The sequence below is a fragment of the Xiphophorus hellerii genome, chromosome 3 (genome assembly GCF_003331165.1).
Source record: "Xiphophorus hellerii strain 12219 chromosome 3, Xiphophorus_hellerii-4.1, whole genome shotgun sequence".
Classification (NCBI taxonomy): Eukaryota; Metazoa; Chordata; class Actinopteri; order Cyprinodontiformes; family Poeciliidae; genus Xiphophorus; species Xiphophorus hellerii.
The window spans coordinates 31082877-31108588 of record NC_045674.1 but is presented as its reverse complement, the minus strand read 5'-3'; the positions used below and the strand labels follow the sequence as shown (position 1 = coordinate 31108588).

Below are 25712 nucleotides of genomic sequence, written 5' to 3'. Positions count from 1 at the left end.
TTACAACATAAGGCTTAAAGATGTTGATTTTACAGAATATTGGCCCTTTAACAAGACGATGAACTTGATATCATGATAAAGACCTGATGTACGTGTTTAAATCTGAAAACAAATAAAACAAACAACGAAAAACACTCAGATCACACATAAGAGACAAAAATCAACTTTTATTTTTTGGGATATTACCAGAGCTATATGTATTGTCTGACAACAGTTATCAACTACAGAATATTACAGTGATGTTTTTTTTTTTTCTTTCTGTTTGTTGCCTTTTGGTCCAGTAGGATTTCTGTGGCTGATTCTGCTCCAACACTGAGACACATGCACATCATTCACCTGAAAACAGCTGAGTAAAGACAACAGTCAGACACCTGACGGTATGAAGGGAACTGTCATTTTGCCCACGCGACTAACACATCCATACAGGATTACTACGGTCATTATAAGGCTAGTTTTACTGTACAACTATGCACCAAAATGTTCTAGGTAAAGAGAGCACCATATTTACAACTCTATGTACATTTGGTTCGTCGGGAAATCTCCGACGAAACTAAAAGTTGACGGCGGCAGCTGAGAAGCTGCGCGTGTTTGGAATCGACAGAAAAAGTGAAGCTAATGAAACGTCTCGGTACAGATGACTGCAACACATGCTATAGCTTATTGCCAATGCCCTAAAACATGGCCGCTCCTCCACTTCCTGCTGACTCTCATGTGGCCGATTTTTTTTTTTTTTTTTCTTTTAGAAAACACACCAGCAAGAAACAAATAAAAACAACAAAAAACAAACAGCAGACATTTCATAAAATGTACATGTTTAAAAAATAAATTTTTCATCTTCATAACGCTATGTACACAACACATGACTCAGCAGCCGCGTGAACAGTGAGTTTTTGGGAGACGTTCGGGTTTGAGGAGGAGAAAACCAAAATCTATCAGCTTATTTTTCCATAGTTGGTCAGCAAGTGAGATTGTAAAGCAACAAAACGCCACACTTTTCTTCAAATGAAATGTTTCTGTTAGAAGGTGCTGCTTTGCAAGTCAGAAATCTTTATCCAGTCAATGTATTGTGAACGTACACAAGGAGGTTAGAGCCACTGAAAATTAAAAAAAATCGGACTTAGCTCTCAGAATTTCGACTTTTTTACAAAAAAGTCGGAATTCTGACTTTAGTTTTAATCTTTTAAAGTCAGAATAATGAGGGGGAAAAATATCTAAATCCTGACTTAAAATTTCAGGATTTTGACTTCTTTTCTTAAAATTCTGTATAAAGATCAGAAATCCAAGAAAAAGTCAAAATCCCAAGAAGGTTAGAGGTGACACTTTATTTGACGGGGTGTGCATAAGACTGACATGACACTGTCATAAACATGACTTAACAACCTGTTATGAACACGAAGGAATGTTTACGATTGTTAACATTAAGTGTCATTCGGTAAATAATGACACTTTTAAAGCAAAGTTGCATTAAAACTTGTATTAAAAGTCCATTAAAATGGTCACAATGTTTGTGACTGTTGACAGTCGTAAACATGAAGACTCCTTCATGTCCATGACAGGTGTTATGTGTTTATGGCAGTGTTACCATGTTGGAATCTCGAGAAAAAGAATTAAAAAAACTTTAATTTCAAAATTCTGACTCTTTCCCCCCTCAGAATTCCATAATTAAGTCAAAATCCTTAGCATTTTTTTTATGTCAATATTTTTCCATGGTGATGTCAGTCTGAAGCCGATTTATTTGACTTGTTTTTTTTTTTTTGTTCTTTTAATCTAGACTTGAAAGATTCTATAACTGCAATCATTATCATAAATGATTTCTGGACATCTTTAAATTTATGGATCAAGTATATACATACATTCAGCAGCAGTCAGTTCCAAACCGCAAACTGTTTCTAATTTAGCCAGAAACGGGCCCCGAACATCCAGCAGGAAGCCTGGTGAGGAACTCCGGGTGCCACATTTAAATAAATATTAATGCCGGTGTAGGTATATGTATATATATATATATATATATATTTATTTTTTTTTAATCTGCCTGCATCAGAGGAAACTAATTTAAAGCAGTTGTTTCAAATTATCCTGCAGCTGTATAATAATCCCGCCCTGCAAAATGACCGGTTCTAATTATTAGACATGATATGATCATGTTCATAATGTGTAGATTCTGATCGGAGCTTTAAAGCTGAAGAGGAAAGTCTGACAGGAAGAGGAGCTGCAGATTGTCTTGAGTGCAACAGGAGGAAAAGCAGAGCTGATGAGTGAAGGTGGTGATGTTTGTGTCTGGAGGAGATTCTGTAAAAATGATTGTTTTAATGGAAGGAATCCACGTTAGTAAAAATATAAATAAGTTGCTGCCCTAACGCCTGGCAGCCCAGCCAGCCTTGGACTTCCCTCCTACTGTTAACGAAACATGGTGACCTTTGAACTTTACGCTGTTTGCTCACTATTAAAGGCCAAAAGGGTGTGTTTATGTCATTTATGGCTTTACATCCGGGCAGGCCTTTCCAAGAGAACCAGGTCCAGTGTTAAACCAGTTCGTCCAGTTTTTACCCAGCAAACAGCAGACTGGTGGGTCACTGGTTCCATTTCAGCATCGACTCTTAACTGGGTCAGGATTTGGAACAGCTTGGTGGAAATGGGATTAAAAGTGGCCAGAACCAAATTATCACACTTCCTGTAATTCTACCTCATTAGAGGTAAAAACAGTAAAATCAGAAGGTTTATAGCGACACAGAGGACACTTTGGTGCTGCTGTGGTTAATGTCTGTTTACCTGGACAAGCTGGAACCTGTTAGTGGGACCTAAGCTGACCTCTGACCTCATCATGACTCTGAACCATGAAACCTGTTCTGGTGCTCTGGTTCCTCCACAGCTCAAACTCCCAGAGCTGTAGAGCCTAACAGCATCAGATGAATGTTAGACAGGCTGACAGAGCAGGAAGAATCGGGTCAACTGGAAACTCAAACCAGTCCCAGAACTCTGAACCCGAATCTGACTGAAGCTCTGCTTTCCATCACATCCTGCAACATTCCACGTTACAGTTCAGATTTGACCCAGGCCTGGAAAACTGATGACCAAAAAAGTAGCAGAGATCTTCCATCAACGGACATCATTTCACCTAAATTCAGCTCTGAACTGTTTTAAGCTCGTATGAAAAGCGATGTACAGTGGTTTCACTTCTTTATCAAAATGGACTCAATTCTGACATTCAGCTAAAGAACGATAAAGTGCAGTTGGTTAAGAAAAAACAAAAAAACAAGTGAAAATGGTACAAGCAAGGGGGTAAAAACAGGCGTTTAAAACAGAGGAGCTGGGTGGAGCGGGTGAGGGGGCGGGGCCTCAGATGACCTGGCAGCAGCTGGCTGGAGCTGAAGTACACAGCAGAGCGTCTCTGGAGCCACGCTGGATGTTAACAGAGATGCTCTTCTCACACAGAGGTAGTTGCAGCACGCCGTTTTTCAGGCCGTTCATGTTGCTGTGAGCGTCCCTGCTGCCGGGCGGCGCCCCCTTCTGGCGGAGGTGCAGCACGGCGTGGGAGCGGGGCAGGCCGGCGGCGGGGAGGCCGATGGAGTCCAGGCTGTCGGTGGAGCCGATGCAGATCCTCCACGTCGGTTTCTCCTTGACGCCCCGGGGGTCCAGGATGACCTTGGTCCCGCCCCCTGCTCGGCCCCCCCGCCCGCTGCGCTGCTGCAGCTGCAGCTGCGAGCTGAGGCAGAGGCTCATCAGCTTCAGACTCTCCACCAGCTCGGCGCCGCGGCTCGCTGTGCGGGAGGGCCGGCTCGCCATGCTGAGGGCCGGCTTGGTGGAGCTGCTGCAGCAGCTGGAGGGTCGGTCCTGTCCCTGGTGGCCCCCTCCGGCCCCACCGCCACCCCCTCCACCGCTGCCACCTTCCCTCTCCCCGTTACCAGGGGGGCTGCCTCTGTCGGGGCCAGAGGAGCCGCCACCCTCCGAGGGGGGCTTCCCCTGGCCGGAGCTGCTGCCCCCCCCTGTACCCCCTTCGCTGCCGGGGGGCCCCTCGCTGCTGTCCCTCCGGTTCCAGCTGTAGGTGAAACCCGAGTCCTTGTCCAGGCGCCTCCTGTGGCTCTCTGAGTCGTCGTCGCTGGTCTCCGAGCTGGAGCAGGACGACCCCCGGCCCTGGCTCTTGCGCCTGTGGTAGCGTTTTTGCGTGGGGCCGGGGGATGCGGCCGAGGTGGCCCCGGAGCCCACACCGCCCACCCCGCCGGCGATGTTCATCTTGAGCCGGCTGAGTTTGGGCGGCAGACCCTCGTCCATCTCAAAGTCGTCGTCCGACTCGCCCTCCTCCTCAAAGATCTGGTTGAGCACCGGGGCGCTCTTCCTGGAGGTCAGGCGGTTGGTGATGGAGGGGGGTTTCCGCCGCAGGATCACCTGGGTCGGCAGGGGCGACGGGTCCTGCTCTTCCTCCTCCTCTTCATCTTCCTCCACCCTAACAGAAAAGACAGGGAGAAATCAGCATGGGATCAAAGAGAAACAAATACACCAGATCATTGGATCTGCTGAGTTCTGATCTGAGAGGAGGTTGAGGTGAACTCTGACCTGAACAGACAGATCCTCTGCTTGGCTGCTGATGTGGAGGGACCTGCAGCTCTGAAGGTCCCAGCAGCAGGGCCAGAAGGTGCTGCTGCACAGGCTCCCTGAGGCAAACACAACACCAGACAAGTGTTACAGAGTTACACACACAGACGAACGCACACACACACACACACACACTGTGACGGGGCACAGGCAGCATCACAACACACACACACACACACACACACACACACACACACACCTATTTACAAAGGCAGAGAAACCAGATAAAGACCCTCTGAGTTATTTTATCCATTTAAATCTCATATTTAATGGCTGCTGCTGGCTAGTCTGAAGGACCTGAGTGGGGGATTTTCGGGGGAGGGCTACTCTGAGGCAGAAGCTTGGAAACTGCAGCTGTGAGGAGGAGCTTCGTCCTTGAAGGCGGGGCTAGGTCCACCCAGGCGTTTTGCACAGCCTAATGGTTTCTATGAGAGATTACAGGATTTCTCAAATATGCATGAAAGAATCAAAGCAACACTTCATATATGTTTTTGATGAGTAAATAACATAACATGATGTGGAGCTCACAAAGTCACATGGTACATGCCCCTTTAAAATTAGAAACATCCTGTCAAAAAATAGTCTATAAAATGAACTCAAAGACAAAACACTCTAGATCAGAGCTTCTGTGTCTGTTGTTTGTGTGTCTGATCCATCTTCAGTAATATCTAGAGATACTTCCTGGTCTTACTGGAACCAACTACACATGTCCACTCATTAGGAGGCAGCATCATGAGGGAACATCTTGCAGTGCCATTAATACTACATCTGATGGCTTTGATACGGCTCCACGGGTTTGAAGCTGAAGGATAGGTCTGGTCTAGTCAAAGTAAAACCCTTCAATCACTTCTGCACATGCAAGGTGAAACATGATGAAAACCTGAGCTGAGTCGGTGACCGTGGCCTCCTCCCGCCGGCCCAGGTCCATCAAGCCTTTGGAGCGGTGTCCGTTCAGCAGGCTCTCTGCGCTGCGGGCCGGGGACTGGGGGCCCCCGGCGTGAGAGATGGACGAGGAAGCCAGAGAGTCCTCTATGTCCTGATGCATGTCCATTCTGGTCGGCCAGGACTGCCTGCACACACACATCACATACACATGGCCTGGGTCAAACAAGAGAACACGTTGTCACATTACATTTGGGTAGAGTGACAAACTACTGACGTCTATCAATAAACCTGTCACACCTGGTACAAGAGCTGGTAGCAGTTTCAGAACTGCTGCCAGCAGTTCAACACCACAGGAAGAAGTGATCCAAACGTAGTGGTGAATCAGATTCCTTAAACCAACGACTAGATCGCTGCATGTGTTTATGATTTCAGCTCAGTGTCAGTTCCTCAAAGTCCACATTTTTCCTCTTCTGATGTAAATAACGTTAACTAATGTTCTAGGATGTTGAGCTGATTCAAAAGAGATGTTGGTTGCCCCAGAGAACGGAGAAATGCAAGACTCTGCACACTGCTGGTCATCTAACTTAAATGAGGCTGTTTTACCATCCTTTAAAAAAGAGGTAAATGTAGCGATTAGGGAGGAACAGACAGCTACTCCCTGGACGCTAATGCGTCCATCACACTGTTACTGCTGTAGGAAGACATGATGGTGGAGGAAAACAACTCAGGCATTGGTTTACTACACAACTTGATGAACAGATAAGCCAGACTTATCTGATTTGTGCAGACTTGTCAAAAAAATAAAAGATAATTCTGTGCAGTCACTGAACTCAGCATGCTGGCTGCATGAAACTGAAAATTAGTCGAATGGTTGACCTGATTTCATTTATTGATTCAACCAATAATTATCTGATCACTTTGGAGCACAGTGACATTTTATTCCAACATGGTCCTTGAATCATTTCATTGATTGGCTGAAACCCCAAGAGCAGAGATCAGGAAGACAGTGGATGCTAGCTTCTGTGGTACTGCTCAGATGGTTTCTACTCTATTCATGCATATTCAGGTGTATGTGGTGAGCAAACTATCAAAACAAACAGTTCAAGCATTTTTAGAGGAGCTCTCACAGTTAAGCTATAACGGGTAACTCTGATCCTAAATGCCTCGTTCACATGGCAAGATTTTTATGCCAATTTTTCCTTCCGACAATCTTGAGGACAGTCCAATCATCAGGATGGCTTTTAAGATAATTTTAGGAGATGTGAGGTGGTCCTGGTCTGCTGAGAAGGACGCCAGGACCGTTCCAATCTAAAATTGTTGATATTGAACATGATGGATTGTCTTGGGCCAATATGGCAGTGTGTGTGGTGTTCCCTGAGGACAAACAAGGATGCAACCTGTTTGTTGACTGTGACATGTAGCCAATCAGAAATCGAGTTGATGGAAACATGGAGTGAATTTTAAATAAAGAAGACAAAACAATGGCCATGGTTCACCAGAAAGTTCAGCTGATGTCATTGCATCATTTTGTCTCTGTTAGACATAATCCACTTGAGACTTTTTGCGAGGTTTCCCATCTGACATCTGAATGTTGGTGACTGAAATCGGTGTGTGTGTGGGGGGGTGCGCGTGTGGGTGTGGTTTGTTCCTCCTGCTGTGTTGCTCAACAACACCCAGTGTATGGTCAAACCTGTTATACCTACATTTACATACAATATTGTGTGTTTTCTCTCAGGTTTTAAAAATCGACTGCGAATTTAAAAATCCTGCAGAGACTGAGGAGTGAACCCTGCGAACACTGAACCACTGAATTAAATTATTTCAGTCTTGTTATTATTGCTTTTGCTTCAAATATAAGATAATCATGTATTCAGTTAGTTATGAATATTTTACTTTGATAGAACCTCCATCTTGTCTCAGTGTGTAAATATGAGATATTTTAACTTGTGACATTAGGGCTCGGTTTCCTGTACGAGAAGAAAATACTCCCACTTTGGATACAAGAAGCACAACACACACCTCCAGATGTCAGTGTGGTGTTTGTCTAGGTTACTGTTGCTATGTACACAGCACTGGAAAATTTGCTGACACATGCCTTCTCCCTGGTGTTTTAAAGCAGGTATGGTGTTAATGAAAACCTTTATCTCCAGGTCACCATGGCAACAAACAGCTGCTTCAAACTGATTCTTCCAGATACGTTGAGCAAAATGTGTCTGAATGTGTGATCCTGAATGTGTGATCAGAGCAACAATGCTGGCGAGGAACCATGGCGCAAATAGCTGAGAGATGAACCAAACCAGGACTCATCATCTTAGTTTATAGCAGCGTGAGTAATGGCCGAGGTCCAAGCTATTGCTAGCACTGCTGGGAACTAAGCGGAATGTGAGAATTAACAGACATTAGAAGTAATGATGGGAAATGATGATGAGACACAGATTGCTCTGTAGCTCAAAGGATTTCTTTCCTCCAGTTCTCTGATCCAAGCAGGTGGAGGCTTGCTGTGACCACAACAGGGCAGTTCCACACTTCACACAACAGCTGTGTTTCCACTGACCATATAATAATGTAATATGACATTTCAAAAAGGAATTTGTTTAATGGAAACACCAATTTGGAAAAAACTTGTTTTTCAATAAAAAGGTATATTTTTTGGTCGTATCAAAATTGGTTTATTTTTGCAGAGCTGCAGTGGAAACACTAGTTTCTGCATCACATGAGTCACATGACCAACAACTGGATCTTGTCATTGGCTATAGGAAGTAGTTGAAAGATGTTTTTTAATGAAGTATCATGTGGACAAACGTATTCACGTGTGGTTTTAATTATGTTTCTCATTTTAATGGAAACAAATAGATTGTGAAATCATGGTCTTTCAACATTAGCAGAATATTGACAAAGTTTTGCTCACATCTGTAATGGAAATGAATCGAGTGACTCAGATCTTTACTTCGACAGTGACAGAGATGTTTAGCTACTACAGGTTCCTGACGTCTCCCTCGGGCAGCGGGGGAAGCCATTACCTGAAGTGTGCCTTGATGCTGCTGGGGCTGGAGGAGCGGGTCTGGACCTCCTTCTCCTGCTTCTCCCTCAGGATCCGCTCTGCTAACAGGTAGTATGTTGCTGTGATGTGGTTGTATTTGTTGGTCTCCAGGGCTCTGGAACAGAACACACATGATGAGGAGAGCAGACAGGGACCAGCAGGCACACTGTGGATTGATACAAGATATCATCACTGTCCTTAAATAATGACTAGTCATCTTTTGACAGTGATTTTTTTTTTTGAATAAAAATCATATTTTGACAATAAAAAGGGAGGAACTTTTTGTTTAGATAAAATCACTTTTGGCAAATAATGACTTTGGCCATTATTTTAGGAAAGTGACAATATGTGAAACTGATGTTAGCAAAGCTAGCTAGCGATGTGCCTCTGTAACAAAACTCTTCACTCGGTCCTTATACAAAGAGATTTAGTTCATATTAGCTACACATACTAAGCTAGTTACATACTGTGTGTTTTTGGACACTAGTTTCTGTTTATTGTTAGCTGTTTGCCACCTAGCTTGGTGTACAAGCTAATGTCACCTAATATTTGTGTGGGGAGCTGGTCTTGGTCTCAGTCACAATACACTCTAGTGTAGGTCTTGACTTACAAGACTACTGTGGATTTTACATAAAACAGAGCAACACAAAGCAGCGCAAAACTACAAAGTGGAAGGAAAATCATTCATGGTTTTAAACAGTTTCTACAAAGAAAAAATCTGAAAAGGGAAAACTGGGAACTTTGGTTTTCCAGCAGCCTCTAACAGGTTTTCTCTCATCATACAAACAGGTGACTTCCTATAATCATGTTACAACCATGGATTCTACCCAACAGTGAACACTGCGGTATGTTTTATGACAGTTGTATAAAGAGCAACAAATAACAGAGCATTCTAGTGTAGAGGGGAATGAAACGTACTCCACTATAGCCTCCCGGTCAGCGATGTCTCCCAGCACCATGCGCTGGATGATGCTGTTGTGCTCCTCCTCTGACAAGTTCTTGTGGGAGACCAGAGGAGTGCTGTACTTGGTGGCCGGTGAGGGGTCCACCCCCTGCAGCCAGGTGTGGCTCTCAATCTCCTCCAGTGAGGCTCGGCGCTTGGGGTCCCTCTGCAGCATGCGGTCTATCAGACTGGGATGAGATGGAGAACAGGTTGAGAAGAGAAGGACATGATACACTAAAGGTCAGAAGAGGAAGAGATGTCATCTGACTTCTCATATAGTTTCCAGGTCTTATCGTTCTAAGAACACTTTATGTGAAAAAGGTTTAATTCTTCATAATTTATTTATTCTTGTGTTTTGGCTTCTTTTAGAGGTGCTTTCATTGGAGGAAATCATTTCCATTTGCTGCTCAACACAGAGTTTAGACCCGACATTCAGGACCAGTGACACATTTAGAGGTTTTTATTGGAGAAACATTTATCTTTAGAATGTCTGACGTTTGTCTCAGCACATAAACTCAAACACTGTCTCACTCAAACAAACACATCCTCTAATAATTAAACTTGATCTGAGTCACAGGTCCACTGGTGTAAGCCACGCATGGAAGAACTGAACATACAGTGTGTTGTGTTCACTGACAGTGGGAGATGTAGGCTTTGATAGAGCTGAGGATGCTGAACTGCAGCTGGAGAGCATTGTTTTTACATTTCTTCTAAATAGTCTTTTTCAGCAGAGTATGCCATTTTTTTCCCACAATATTTTTAGTTAGCCAAACATAAATTTACAATTTTATAAAACATTTTTTTGAACATAAGCACTTATTGACTCGCTTTTTATCACATTTAGCAGATTTCCAGGGTAATAATAAAGAACATCTAGCAAGATATAAAAGCAATGATATCCTTTTGAGCAGAACTTAGTACTAAGGAGGAGTCAAAGATACAAATATAGCAACAAGTGGACAAGGCTGCAGATTCACTTTGATAACAGAAGAAATAATTAAAGACTGGACCAACAGTCAGGGAATGCCATGTATAATAGGTGTACAGTATTATTTATTTTCTTTTGTTGCAATTTCACCCTCACTGTTCAGTTTGCTGCTCTTACATTTCTATTTTTATTTAAATTTTTACTTTAGTTTGAATAGCGATTCTTAAGCTTGTCGCAATAAGTGATTAATCAATTAATTGCATTTTGTGTTTTTATTGTCTTTATATTTATAGTTTTTATGGTATATTTTTTTATTATTTATAGTTTTTTCTGTGTTTTACTTTGGATATTTAAAGTATCTTCCAGTTCCAGTGTTAAGTGTTCTTTGCAAAATTATAGTTTATTAGTCTTTGAGAGGGCAAACTTGCATTATGCCGTTATCGTTATGTTAGTTGAAAATGGTGTCAAAACAATACCATCGTTTATTCCAATAATGTCCGGGACAATTTATTGTCCAGCAAAATTTGTTATTGTGACATGCCTGTACATTCGATTCACCTTTAACTCTGTCCTAAGATGTGACTTAACAACAAACATCTGTCCTTTCTGCCTTTTCAGAAGGAGAAGTGCAGGACTGCTGACACACACAGAAAGTTGTCTTATCTGGTATTATTTTTCATCTCAGGTAACACACCTGCAAGTGTAAAATCACAAGATGCCACTTTTTCTGAGGGATGTGTGAGCGATGCCATGGAGCCACAAGCAACGAGAGAATACAGGCAGAAATGTTTTTGATGAACAAACGAAGACGATCACTGAAGAATGTTCAATCAAGAAACTCCAGAGGAAAGGAGGAGAGAAAATAACACTTTCTGGTTGGTCAACGGGGAATAGTGGACAGACAGATGCTTCCACTAACATGGAGACGAGCGGAGGACAGGAACATGCAACGGTCCAGAGCAGAAACATCTGCATCAAGAATGAACAAGATCAATAAAAATGACTGAGAATTTGTGAGGCGCCACGGCAACACCGGGAACAAGTCACCAGAGCAGAAAAAGAGAAAACAGATAAAAACCATCAGGAACTCAGGCATGGGGACAATTCTTCTGGAGGTCTGGTTTCTACTAAACGTGTTGGCAGAGCGCCATCAGAGATGAACAAGAGGCTGAGTATAGAGAGCTGGTGGACCGCTTTCTGTTACAGTGTGGGAAGAATCTTCTCAACTTGATGATGATTGTAAATGTCAGGAGAAACAGGGTCAGATCAAACCCCGTTTCCATCATGGGAGAAGAAGTGAAGTTGGTGGAGAAGAATAAATACCTCGGACTGGAGACGTGTGAACATTGTTCTCTCGCCAGGATGTCACATTGGCTGATTACTGCAAACTATTTCTCTTGTTTCCCTGTGTTTATCTCCACTAGGGGGCATATTTCTTGCAGCGTACCAAGTATATGGAAAGGGGCATGGCGTTATTAAAGGTCAAATGTGATTCTGTTCAGGTGTTACTAATGGGAAGGGGCTAATTGCGGACACACTTTGTTCTTAAACAAGATGGCTAGGTAAATGGACGTTGTTAAAGAAATAAATGACTGTATGGTAGTAAGCCGCAAGGCAGATATGAGGAGTCAATCATGATTAAGTGAAACCAAAACCTACAGGAAGAGCAACCAGTAGCCTAAAATATAGCAAACAGCCACTACAAGTTTTTCAATTTATTATTTAATGGATATAAATAACTAAATGATCCTACTAAGCGACACCTTTCCTTAAATCCAAGTAGGCTTTTTTAAATAACTGCACAGCTTGTCTCACGCTGTAAATTTTATGCTCAGAAATGTTCTAGGAAAAAAGTTTTTTTTTTCTCAAACATTTTTGAAATTTGTTTCAAAAATGTTTTGTGAAAATGTTTTTCTACAATGTCCCTAATACAATGTCATACAGACTCTTGTTCTTCCTTGTTGTTTTTCTATTTTGTGAATATGAAAGCTTCCATGCACCTTTCATTTTGCATTTTGAATTTCTCCCACTGAGGGACAACAAAGGTTCTTTCTAATGGAGCCATGGAGTAAGCCTTTATAGTGGCATAAACAGCAGAAGTAGTTAACATGTGGAAGTCATGTTGCTAAGACTTTATCACCAGAAGTGAAGGACGTGTCCAGTTGTAGCTGAAGCAGCTGGGATGTTTTGTTGGTGCAAATCCCAACATTTCTGCTGTGAAGCTGCAGCCAATCAGATGGCTCAAACCTCTTCCTAATTAGCTGCTCAGTGCAGCCTGGTCCTCAGTGTGAAAACAAGATGAGCAATTCCAGTCTTCTTTTATTCTCCATTTATGAAAATCTGGCCTTCAGAACATGGTAATCATGTCTTCACCTGGATCAGTGAAAACCACTTATTTGCTGCCTCAAGTGTAAAATCAGCACTAAAGCCACATAAATTAAATCTCCTGTTTGTCCCTCTACATCAAGCTGCAGAAATGTCTGGCTCATTATGCAGGGCCGGTCCAATGTTGAATGAGGCCTTGAGTAGAATTTGACTTAGGGGCCCCTTTTGCTGCTAAGAACATCAGCACTACCAACGTTTTCAACATGGATTTAGTGAAACCTGGAGAAGGGCCTAGTTTAATTGACTGAGCAGTCAAATGAATGAACAGCTAAAACTCAAAGATTAAATTGAGAGCATTAGATTGTCAGTATGGTAACAAAACAATCTAAATATGAAGATTGTTGTGTAAACTTTTATAAAGTAAACTTGCCAGCTCCTTAAAATCTTAAATTTAAATGTTTATAACAATTTATAATCTTTTAATTTATCTATCCTGAAACCATTAAATCAAATTTAACAGCATAGATATTCTCTTAGTTTGTTTATGCTTTGGGTCGGTTCTCAATGTGATCAGCATTACATCGTGCTTAAATTCAATGACTTAATTTGGATTTAACAGAAGTGTAAATAATTGATATTTATTTTAATTGTATTTATTTTATTTGTTGTTTTTAATATTCTGTAGTTGTGGGTTTGAGTATTGTCAGCAATGTCTTCCAGTAACATAATTACCGAGTAATATTTTACGTTTGCTGTCAAATTAGCATCGTTTAATACAAAACCCCGGAGAACCGCCACGGTGTCCGACCACCGGGCTTAGCAAGTTTTCTGGGGGAAACCCTGAACTTGTCTGAATAAAAAGTGCTAAATAGATGAAGTTTGATTAAATGTCATTTTTCAGAGGTACGTTCAGCATAAGATGGAGAAAAAAAACTCCACCTTAATAAATAATACATAAGTAAATAAATGCATACATGGTGAAAGAAGAGGAGAGGACAGCGGATCCATACTTACTCTCTGCAGGCGCTGGAGACGTGGGCAGGTACAGTGTATTTACAGTCCATGATCATGGTGAGAGTCTCGCTGTCGTTTGCTTCCTGGAAAGGCGGCTGGCCGCAAACCAACATGAACAGGATCACGCCGAGGCTCCAGATGTCTGAGGCAGGGAGACACACAGAGGGACTGCCTGAATCTCCCATCACACTAACAAAGAGAGATCACTGACAGCAAACGCCTCCATGCCACAGCTAATACATAAACCACCGCAGCTAACAGCCCAAACAAACGGGAAACTGCGTCTGCTAACAACAATAATGAAGCATCAAGAAATGACTCAATTTAGCAGAGAGGCAGGATTAGCTTTTCAACAGGTTCTCCAGTTGACAACCACATACTTCAAAGGGATTTCCTGAGATGGAGCAATATTGTATGACATCATTAGGTAAATTGATAATAATACATGGCTTCATTTATTTTTATAAAAATCTGAAAAGTGAACTGTGCATTAGTATTCATTCCCATTGACTGGACTGGCTCCCTGTCCTCTTTACTAAACAACTCTGGATTATGGCTGAAACAATTAACCAGATTAATCAGTTTTTGAAATAATCACCAACTTATTTAGTAATCGATTAATCATTAACTGGAGTATACGGACTAAAACATTCCATTTTCTGAAGCAGCACCCTCAGACCAGAATTAAGCTAAAACTGTATAAAGGATATATATACATTTTGCATTTAAAATGAATTATATATATATATATATATATATATATATATATATATATATATAAAAATAAATAAATAAATATACAGATGTCTTTGTCTGTAAATCTGTTCCACCCAGAATTTCTGAAGTTGCGGTTTTAGCTTCACATGGTTCAAATTTGGTAAAAATAAAAATAAAGATCCTCCTAAGAAGTAAGTCTAGCAGAAATAAACGTGAGTTTTACACATGTTGATGTTAGAAGGATTTGTTTTAGCTTCAGATGCATCATTTGCAACAAATGATAAAGAGTTCACTAAAGGAATGCCGTTATTGCATTTTAGTCAATAAAAAGTTTATTTTAGTATTTTAAAAAGGCATTGAAATATTTGTTTTTTTAAAACACATTTTAATGTACTTTCAATATTGTATAAATAAGCATAAGTGGTTAAAAGAAACATCTACAGCTTGAGCCAATTTTTGTATCCGATTAATTGATTAATCATCCGAATAACCGACTACTAAATTACTTCTAAACTGCAGTTATAATTTATTTACATCATACACAGGTCTGAACACAAACAAACGCCACAATGTCAAACAGTTCCCTTACTTTACCACTGTAATGTCAGGGTTTGTTGCTTGTTTGTTTTTTTCATTTCCTTTGCATCATGAAAAACTATTTGCATGGCCTTATTGCTAAAAATGTGCTATAAAAATAAAACTGCCTTGCCTAGTAACCTAGTGATATAGACATGTTATTAGACAAAAAAGAATAAATATCAATTTAGGCCCCATTGTAAAGGTGATATCGTTCAAAACAATCTAACTTTATTATGACAAGGTTGACACACACATCATTTCTGTATTTTGGTAGTTTGTGTTCTCCACAGTAGAGCACAGTGAGGTTACAGAAAATAAATAGTGTCATTATTCACATTATCTTTCTGGAACCAAACCCCTCTTGGTGGGTTGCTTCACACAACAGCATGAGAACTGCTTACAAAACCTGGTGCAGCACAGAAACGCAACGTTTAATGTTTGTTTTCACAGCTGGTGGTTGAGTGATGTTTATATGACGTAAGCCACTAAACTGCTGAAATGTGCTAAGCAAATAAACTTGAACTGGTAACCGAGACAACTCCAACGTTCAGCCTCTTTAGGTAAAGGATGGTGAATCAGACTTGTTAACATCTAAAGCACGTTTAGCAGCATCACATGCTGCTAAACATGTCATGATGTTTCACAAACTCTTGGCTTCTACAAGATATTCACATTAACTAGGGGTCCACCAATTTATCGGCACCGATTTCCTTAATTTTGGGAGAGATGTGACTGTCTGAGACTTACATGTGAAGCAGATCTTATTCTACACTCTTATCTACTTCAGCAAAGGTCTAAAAATCTACCACTGTCCTCTTCTGCTCTGCTTTTATAGAAGCTTGACTGTTAGCCCGGCCCACCACATCATGTCTGCACGTTTGCAGTTAACAACAGTCACCCCACTGTTACCAACTCAGTGACTTTCTTGCTATATTTAGCAACATTTCAGAGAAAAAAATTGGTATTGGCCAAATTTGGAATCAGCAAATCAAGCCAGAAAACTGCAATCAGTGAATCTCCTCTGACAGGAGGGAGATCTTTGTGCACATCTGCTTCTATGCACATTCATGCTAACCACATCCGTTGAGCTCAGGTTACTGCTGCATGGGGTCGTGTGGTTACTACAGCCTGGGTCGGCATGTTCTATCTGCAGACTGCAGCCTGATCCTAATCAAGGCTCTGAGGCCTACAGCTCCGGTTGCTAACAGAATAACTAGTGCTGAGGGACTCGATTCTAGTATTTAGTGCACAACAGAGTGATCATGTACTGGCATCCCACAGAACAGATCCCACTATGGAGAACAGTCACTGTGGCCTGTAATGCTCTGGTTAACATCATGTTCTGCTTTTCAGCCAGCAGAAAATTTAAAGAAAGCCATTCTACCTTCAGAACAAGTTCTCACATGATTGTTTAAATTTATTTTAATATCTCTGTTGTTGAATGTGTTTTTCTTTGGATGTGAACTCATCAGTCAGCTCTAGGTTTCTCTAATTATTATTGCCATAAACTTTTTCTCACTTTGAATCTGGTCTTAAAGGGCCAGTATTATTTATTTTACAGCCCTATATTGCCATTTTATTGCACAATCAAGTAACTATGTTACCTTCAGTTGTTATAAAATGCTGTATATATCAGTGAGTTTAAAAATTTCATTATGACATTTAACACCTTGAAATTGGGCCTCTGTCTCTTTAAGGACTCTAGCTCTTTCTGAAACTCCGCCTTCAGGAAGTCATCACAACAAGGCGCCTCTGTTAACCCTTTAACGTTTTTACGAGCGTTGTACTGAGAAGTTTGCTAATTGCTGCTGATGACGTTTAGCCAATCAAAAAAGCGAGTTGATGGAAACATGGAAGGAAATTCTAAATAAAGACGACAAAACAACGACCATAGCACACCTTAAGGTCCAGTGGACATCAGAAACATCTATTGTTTTTTTCTCTGTTAAACATACTCCACATATTATCACCATAATTTCTTCTCAGTCGGCCATGTTTGTTTACGCTGAACTCACGTTTTGTCTTGAGTCGTTTTGTGAGATTTCCCGTCTGACTCACTAAATATAATGTGTGAGGTGTGTTCCTCGACACCGCACACTGTACGACCAAACCTATTTTTTTTATCATCACATGCATATATGTATGTGAACCAGATTTTTAGATACTTGTCGGGACCAATTTCTGTCTACATAGTGGGGTGGTGGGCACCACTGCTTCTTGTGGGCACAAATCCTGGTCCTGATGAGGGGAATGCTGTTTCCAGGTTAGGTGTTAGGTATGTGATGGTTAGAGCTGGGCTGTCAAAAATGAATGGAAGTCAATGTACAGTCCCCACAAGAAACGAAAACACAACTGCGTGGGTGTGTGTGTGTGCTGTAAGACCTCACCCTGTGAAACAGGAATTAGTAACAGAAACTTAACATGAAAAGGAATATAATGCCTGAACATAAATTAATTTAAACCAAGACATTTGCTGGTTTGAAAGTTATCTGGTCATGGCTGTTATTTGTCTTTCAATAAGCACATTTATTGTTTTTTACACATTTGTCTAGTGATTTTTACTCAATAGTGAAATTTGCTGCACTCAAATCTGATTTTGATTAATTTATTAAATTTGCTTAATACAGGAAGCATTTTCATAGACAGAGTGCACTAAATCCTGATTTTATAGATCAGAATTGGCTAAATTATGGTAGGTTGTTCTTTTCCAATCGATACCTAGAAAATGTGTAAAATTTCTTCCAAAAACACAACCCTGCAAAACACTGTAATTTACACATTCCTTTCCAGAGGCAAATCTGATTACTTTACTTGTTTAATTAAAATATTCAATGCTTAGTTCCTGTTGAGTGAATAAGCCAAAAATGTGTTTTGGTCCTTAAGTCCTTTTGACTTTATGATTTCGGTCCATATGACAAAATGTTTGGACACCACTGATCTATGGCTACATGCTAGGAAAAGCGTGAGTTTGCGGAATAGTAAAATGTGACCTAATCCTGTGCTGCTGGAGATGTTTCAGACTTTACCACAGGGTTTCTGCACATCACCTCCACTTGGCTGCTAAATATTCCAGTATCTCCTTACTGGCATTACACTTCAGAGCAACATGCAGTTCCTGAACAGTGAAATGTCTTCAAGAGAAGTCCATGTGGTTTTGAGAGTTTAAGGAAGAATTTCTACGATGTAATCGCAGTTTCCTCAGCCGCACCTTTCAAGTTTCTGATAAATGCAACAGAAAAGAGGAAACAGAGAACAGGCTAAATTTAAAAGTGCTCACTGCACGAGAAATTTTTCAGCATCAGAGGCAATCTCATAGCACACATACTTAAAATAAAACACAAAAAACAAAACGCTTAACCGGCCAAGTTATCGGACCTTAGTTTCTGCTTTAAATAGAACAGGCTGGTGTGAAAGGTATGATGTCCTGTAATGAAAGGACAACAGTAGTGTCTGCTCTCTACTGGCCTCCATGGGAAATCAATGAGACAGTTAATTCAGTGCAATGGGACATGATGAGATTGAACACAGCTGACCTTGCACCACAGACCCAACAACAAGATGAGCGTCAAGCTCAGCACCCTGCAGCTCCAAAGGTTCTGCTACACAGAACCCATCAGAACACACAGTCACCCCACCGGGTTAGAAAATAGCCTGTTTAGATATTCCAGCTTTCCGAGATTCATTTTTAAAAAATATTTAGATGTGTTTTGTAAAAAAAGTATACAAAATAGACAAATTTTCCACAAACAATATGGAGCTTTGATCCACACAAAAATCTGTGAATAGATAAAAACAGAACCAAAACAGTCAGGTTCCCTTACAGCTACATAAACTGCTAGAAGAGGAACAAAGCTCATGTTATCTCCGTGGTTTAAATTAAGTACATTGAAAATAAAACTAAGAATGATGCATAAAATATTTTGAATAGTTTTCCGTCTCCATGAGCTCACTTACTCTTCCTGATTAAAGCGGCTCTCCTCTGACTCACCTCAATGTTACTACTTAAAAAGGAATGGTTTTACAGAGCCAGAGCTTCTGGAGGTAAGAAACCCAACAAGCCAGTGCTAAACCAACATGGATCCTTTTAGCGCTGGAGCTGATGGGTGGGAAAAAAACCCAGCAAGAGAAGGTTGATCATCCAAACCACACTGACCTTACGCCTGGTGGAAAATATACATCCACTGTAAAGAAACGGCTCACATCCTGTTTGCTCGTGGGCTCTTACACTTGAATAATTTCCTCTAATTAATAGCGTGACTCACTGTGGACCATCGCCTCGGGTTGCTACGTACCTACGGCTGGAGCGTCGTACTCGTCGCCAAGGAGGATTTCCGGAGCCGAGTATGCCAGAGAGCCGCAGCTGGTGGTCAGCTTCTTCCCTGGCTGAAACTTGTTGCTGAAGCCAAAGTCGGTGAGCTTCACCAGTCCTTGTTTCTCGAAGAACACCACGTTCTCAGGCTTCAGGTCCCTGTGCACCACGTGCAGTCGGTGGCAGTAAGAGATGGCGTGGACGATCTGGGCAAAGTACTTCTTGGCCAGCTCCTCGTTCAGCCCCTCCTCATGTTTCATGATGTAGTCGAACATATCACCCCCGTCTCCCAGCTCCAAGATCAGGTACAGCTTCGTCTGAGTGTCTATCACTTCATACAGGCGCACGATGTTGGGGTGCTGCACCAGCTTCATGCAGCGCACCTCCTGGAAGAGGTGGCCCGTCGCCACTGTGTCCAGCTTGGTCTTGTCGATGACCTTCACCGCCACCTTCTCCCCGGTGAAAACGTGCCGCGCCAGCTTGACCACGGCGAAGTGGCCCCGCCCCAGCGTCTTGTCCAGGTCGTACAGGCCGGCGATTTTGCCGTCGTATCCCCGCTTGAAGCCCGCCATGACTGGAGAGGGTGTCGGGGACAGGGGAGCGCCCCCTGCAGGCCGGGGCAGCTCGCTGGGCTCGTGTGGGTCCAGCTTATTTCGGCTCATCCGAGGCTGAAGAGGAAACCCATGGCTCCAGTTTCCTAAAGGGGAAGAGACACAAAGTAAGTGACTCCTGGTGAGGTTAGGTCAGGCATTTCCTCAGCTCATCAGTCTGAGGATCTTGAAGATTTACTGAAGGGTTCTTTTTCCAGACTGGAATGATTACACTATGGATGCAACTAGTGATTATTTTAGTTATTCTATTAATCTGTTGATTATTCTGACAATTAATCGATAAAAAAAAAAGAAGGGTAGATTCTGGAGGTTTGTCATTTAAGACGTTTTTATACTATATTAGAAATACCTTAACGTTGCAGTGTCTTTTTTTTAAAATATATTTTTTACAAATTTGTTAAAATTATTATTATGTGGTGACAGTGCTTTCTGCCTTCTCCCAGTACTAACTACAGAAATACACCAGTCAGAAACAACCAATCAGAGTCAGGAGGAGGGCTTCAGCGCCGTCAGTCCCTCTGGTGCCCAAAGTGGGTCCTGAAGGGCCGGCATCCTGCATGTTTTAGTTCTCTCCCTGGTTTAACGCACCTGCTTCAAATAATGGCTCTTTAGAAGGCCTAAGAAGAACATTAACATGCTGAGGAGGGACAGAACAAAGACATGCAGTATGGCACCACTGCTCTAGCTCTTTGCTGGTTCACCACAACATAGCCTGCCAAGAATGCTAAGGCTAGTTAGCATAGTCACCAATGACGGTGTATAAACAGCTTTCCTTCTATAGAAAGTTGTTCCTCCTCCGTTAGTACATTTAGCAATCAATCAATCAATCAATCAAATTTTATTTGTATAGCACATTTCAGCAGCAAGGCATTTCAAAGTGCTTTACATCATTACAAACACAGAAACACAAAGCAACATAGAATCAATCATTAAGTCAAGTTCCATCAATAAATTTGTAATTGATTACATTTCAAATACAATCCTAAACAGGTGGGTTTTTAGTTGAGATTTAAAAGAAGTCAGTGTTTCAGCTGTTTTACAGTTTTCTGGAAGTTTGTTCCAAATTTGTGGTGCATAGATGCTGAAAGCTGCTTCTCCTCGTTTGGTTCTGGTTCTGGGGATGCAGAGCAGACCAGAACCGGAACACCTGAGAGGTCTGGAAGGTTGATACAACAACAGCAGATCTTTAATGTATTGTGGTGCTAAGCCATTCAGTGATTTGTAAACTAACAACAGTATTTTAAAGTCTATTCTTTGAGCTACAGGGAGCCAGTGGAGGGACTTTAAAATTGGTGTTATGTGCTCTATCTTCCTGGTTTTAGTGAGAACGCGAGCAGCAGCATTCTGGATCAGCTGCAGCTGTTTGATTGATTTGTTGGACAGACCTGTGAAGACACTGTTACAATAATCAATACGACTGAAGATGAACGCATGGATGAGTTTCTCTAGATTTTGCTGAGACATTGGTCCTTTAATCCTGGAAATGTTCTTCAGGTGATAGAAGGCCGACTTTGTAACTGTCTTTATGTGGCTCTGGAGGTTCAGGTCAGAGTCCATCACTACTCCCAGGTTTCGGGCCTGATCGCTGGTTTTCAGTTGTAATAACTGAAGCTGTGCATTGACTCTAGATCGTTCCTCTTTAGGTCCAAAAATAATAACTTCAGTTTTGTTTCTGTTAAGCTGGAGAAAGCAGCAGTGTGTATGGAAGGTTGATTGACAACACTAAGCCCCGCCTCTTGGCTCTGATTGGTTGTTTTTGACTGGGAGAGGTGATTTTTGCAGATCGCAAAAGGGAGGAGGTGGAGGATCTCTCTTGTTTTTTTTTTTGTTTTTTGTTTTTTTTTTACAGATTGTCTCATATTACACCTGTCATGACATGGTGATATTTTTCATAGATATGGAAGAAATATATTTTTGTAAAAGTTACACACTGTTTCTTAAATAAAAAAAAAACATTTTATTGCTTAAAATGCAATAACAGCATTTTATTAGTTTATGCTCTATTATTTGTAGCAAAGGATGGTTCTGCAGCTAATACTTCTAACATCAGCATGTGGAAAGCTCAGGCCTTTCTGCTTGTCTTATCAGTGCAGTATAGAGTTGATCTGTTGATTATTTTTCCGATTAACTGATTATAAGATAGCAAAAGGTGCTTGTTGAAAGATTTTATTTTATTATTTTGTACCTAATTTGAACACGGTGAAGCTAAAATGTGACATTAAGAGTTCTAGGTTGAACAAATTTTCAAATTGTTTTATTTCCTTAAATGCAAAATGTATATGTTTTCTGCACACCTTTGTCTGAATTACTGCTCTGAATATGTTGTTCTTTTTTTAATTTCTTTTATTTAACCAGGTGAAAACCCCATTGAGATCCAGATCTTATTTTCAAAAAGGACCTGGGCAGAAATCTGCAGCACATAACAATCTGGTCACATAAAAGTAAAACAAATTAAAAACAGTTTAAAAGCAATGACATTGATTAATAGAATCACATTGCATGTTTTTAAGAACCGCTCAAACATTTTCCTCAGTTAGCAGGTAATTGATTACTAAATTAGTTGATTATTTCAATAATTGATTTAACGTGATTAATCTGACTAATCGTTTCATCCCTATGAAACAAAACAGGAAAGATTTTTAAAACTAAAGGCTGGGTGCACAAATCTGAATTTAGTGTGGAACTTTCTCAGAAATACTTTCAATTATACACTGGTCAAAATATTTCAAAGACTGGTACTAAATAAAATAATAATAATAATAATAATAATAATAATAATAATAATAATAATAATAATACTTTATTGGTCCCCTAAAAGGGGGTGAGGGTTGTTGTCCCAGCATAGCAAACAAAACAAATTAAAATAAAGAAATAAAGTAATATGAATCAACATACAACAATAAGCTTTAAAATAAAATTGGAAGGCTTAACTAGACAATACTTTCTCTTTGCATTATATGGAGGATTTATTTGACACCCAAAACTAATCAAAACCACTGAAGTCTTCAAAACCTAGTAATGTTTTAAGGATTCCTCCAGCCTCCAAAACAGAACACCTGGGAACAAGATTTTTGCTGTATGACAATCAGAATGACTATAATGAAATGCAAACAGCTTGATATCCATGCAGCAGAAGCAATATTTCACAGTAATGTGTCCTGTATGATACCATCAGCTTTCAGCAAGCTCTGCTAATCCACCTACTTTGCTTTTGCCGTATGGTCAGAAAGGTGGACAGAGAGTCGGGGATATGGTCCTTGTCCGTTATGATGGACTTCCTCCTTCTCTGCATCAAACCATACAAATGCTCTGTCCACTTAGTCAGACAGTTAATACGTGCAGAGATCAGAAAAACCCGTCCAATAAAGCTCAGGCAACCAAAACAGTCTCTGTGGCGCTCATTTAAAAACTCAACAGACACAAAATAGAAGAGCTACTAAAACCACATGAGCAGCATTAAATTAAATCTCCCATTTGTTGCGCAGTTCTGTGCGCAGTGCAGTAGATATAACTCATCATGAAGGGTCGGTCCAAGGTTGTCTGAGGCCTTGAGCAGAGTTTGACTTAGGGGCCCCTCTTCCTAAGATCAGCAGCAGCTATGACAGCATTTCAACATAGATTTAATAAATTCTGGCAGAAGGAGGTCTAGTTTAATTGGCCAACCTTAAAAGCTATAAAAGTGATAATTGTAGTTTACTGAGATATATTTGTGATCAAACAGAGCTCAATCTCAAAGACTAATCTCAGATCAGATTGTAGCTGTGGTAACAAAACTAACTATGAAGATTTTTCTTTGCACGTTTACAAAGTAAACTTGCCAGCTCCGTAAAATCTTAAATTTAAATGTTAAACAATTTTAAATATTTTAAATGAAGTATGCTGAAACCATTCAGTCAAATTTAGCAGCATTGATAATCTCAATAAACAAATGTTACATTTATATAACTGTGGTCTGTGTCAAAATATTAGCATTTACGGCCCCCTGGAGGCTTGGGGCACTTTAAGAAGCTGCTGGCTTAATCTGATTTGATTTGTTGTTTTTAAGACTCTGTAGTTGCAGGTTTAAATAGCATTTCAGTGGCGATGTCTTTCTGTAACATATAATTTACCCAGAAATATTTTTACATTTCATTACATTACCCTGCTCTCTGCATCCATGAAATCTCGTATTCAACTCCTCTGGAATTTGGGGTCATAGTTCAGATATTATTTGACCTGTTGAGATGCTAATCAGCTGCTCCTACTTGCAAAAACAATACACTGCTGCCATGGCTACACATCATAACAACTGTCCAAGAGTAAACAGAGCAAAAAGATTTACTAGTCCACTTTACAACATGGATGCTATACTAAATAGGGACCATCTATAAATTCATAAAACTCACCCATAAATCAACACCTGGCAGAGGTGTTGTCAACAATCACTAACATTCAACTGTTTGTATAATTGAAATCCTGAGTTGATTACTCACTCGCCACAATAAAATGTAACGTCTGCGCCCAATTCTTGCTTATAAAAGCCACTGACGTTTGTTGTATGATTATTACAGTCTAGAAAAAGAACGAACAGCAAAAATCATAAACACAAATCAAATCACATTTATGAGCTGATGTCAACGTCTGGCCGCAGCTGAATCCATTCTATTACACAGCATGTCTCTGTTTCCGGTCGCTGTGAGGAGGTTGGGCTTGTTTTGACAGGATGGCAGCTGCATTAGCCTACGAGCTACTCTACATCCGCTGCCTCCTGTTGGGAACCGCAGCTAAATTTTAAGGGACATAAGCGACCAAACAGACAGCGTACAAGCACAGAAGTGTTGGCAGAGCTAGCTCAATAGTCGACTGGCTCAGTTAAATTAACAGTTAGCCTAACATTACCACAGACTAGCCCCGGTATTCATTGATTTAAATGGTTAGCTTTAAGACCAATTGCAGTTAAGTAGAGTTCTTTACTAGACATAAGCTCACACTAACAACCACACAAAACATTTTACAGCTGAGTTACATCGCCGCGGCCAAAGGAGCTCTGAGACAGCGCAGCCTCAGATATTACACTGCTAGCTCCAGTAATCATGTAGCTGTTAGCATGATAGAGTTCCTGCGGTTCGTTGCGCTCCGCTCCTCAGTCTCTTCGGCACACATTAGACCCAGGATCTGACTTTCGCCTGTTACCGGAGCTCGCGATAGATATTTGCTACCATTTATAAAAAATCTGAAAAGAAGAAAAGGTCAGCGCACCTTGTTTTTGGTGACCGCGGCACCCATGAAGCCCCTAAACCCAAGATTCATCCGTAAGACGGGACATCGCATCGTTAGCAACGGCTGCGCTGTTCGGAATGGCTGTTTCCTCCCAGCCGGGGCAGGGGGCAGAGAAGCGACGTTCAGGTGCTTAACATAGTGTCGATATTTCTAGACATCCTTATTTACTCGGAATAATTTACAAAGTGGTTCACTGCTATTAAACTATTCCCATGCTGTTCAATCGATATGCGTTATTTCGACCTCAGCGGAGAAAACAAACTTATATTTTAAATACATTCACATTTTTTAATCAACAGAAGCTCCAGATACCGTTTAATTTTGTTGAATACTTAAACTTCCTAGCTGAGGAAATCAACCAAACCACAAGCTCTTACCAGATGTTATTGAATGCAGCAAAGGAGCATCATCAACCGCATTCAGCTTTGACGTCAAAAGGAATCTTTTGATGGTAAAAAGACCGCAGCAGGATAAACAAGCAGTTCAAATTTAATACAACTGTTCAGCTCATA

At 40.9% G+C, this 25712-nt stretch overlaps 1 protein-coding gene across 1 annotated transcript; it reads right to left on the bottom strand.

The window, feature by feature from the left end:
• Positions 1 to 147: 147 nt before the first annotated feature.
• Positions 148 to 25305, bottom strand: snrka (SNF related kinase a). The gene is made up of 8 exons (XM_032558673.1): positions 25180 to 25305; positions 19314 to 20027; positions 13726 to 13867; positions 9434 to 9646; positions 8496 to 8630; positions 5471 to 5660; positions 4552 to 4649; positions 148 to 4441 (listed from the first exon to the last, which is right to left on the bottom strand). The coding sequence occupies exons 2-8, from the start codon at positions 19990 to 19992 to the stop codon at positions 3337 to 3339; spliced, it is 2562 nt and encodes an 853-aa protein (XP_032414564.1). The 5' UTR covers positions 19993 to 20027; positions 25180 to 25305; the 3' UTR covers positions 148 to 3336.
• Between the last annotated feature and the right edge of the window lie 407 nt (positions 25306 to 25712).

Excerpts from the sequence above, each read along its gene's own strand:
- snrka (XM_032558673.1), bottom strand. The coding sequence starts at position 19,992 with ATGAGCCGAAATAAGCTGGACCCACACGAGCCCAGCGAGCTGCCCCGG. Across the intron at positions 9,647-13,725 it reads GTCTCCAGCGCCTGCAGAGA|TCTGATAGACCGCATGCTGC; the intron begins GTAAGTATGGAT and ends ATCTCATCCCAG. Across the intron at positions 8,631-9,433 it reads GACCGGGAGGCTATAGTGGA|AGCCCTGGAGACCAACAAAT; the intron begins GTACGTTTCATT and ends GTTCTGTTCCAG.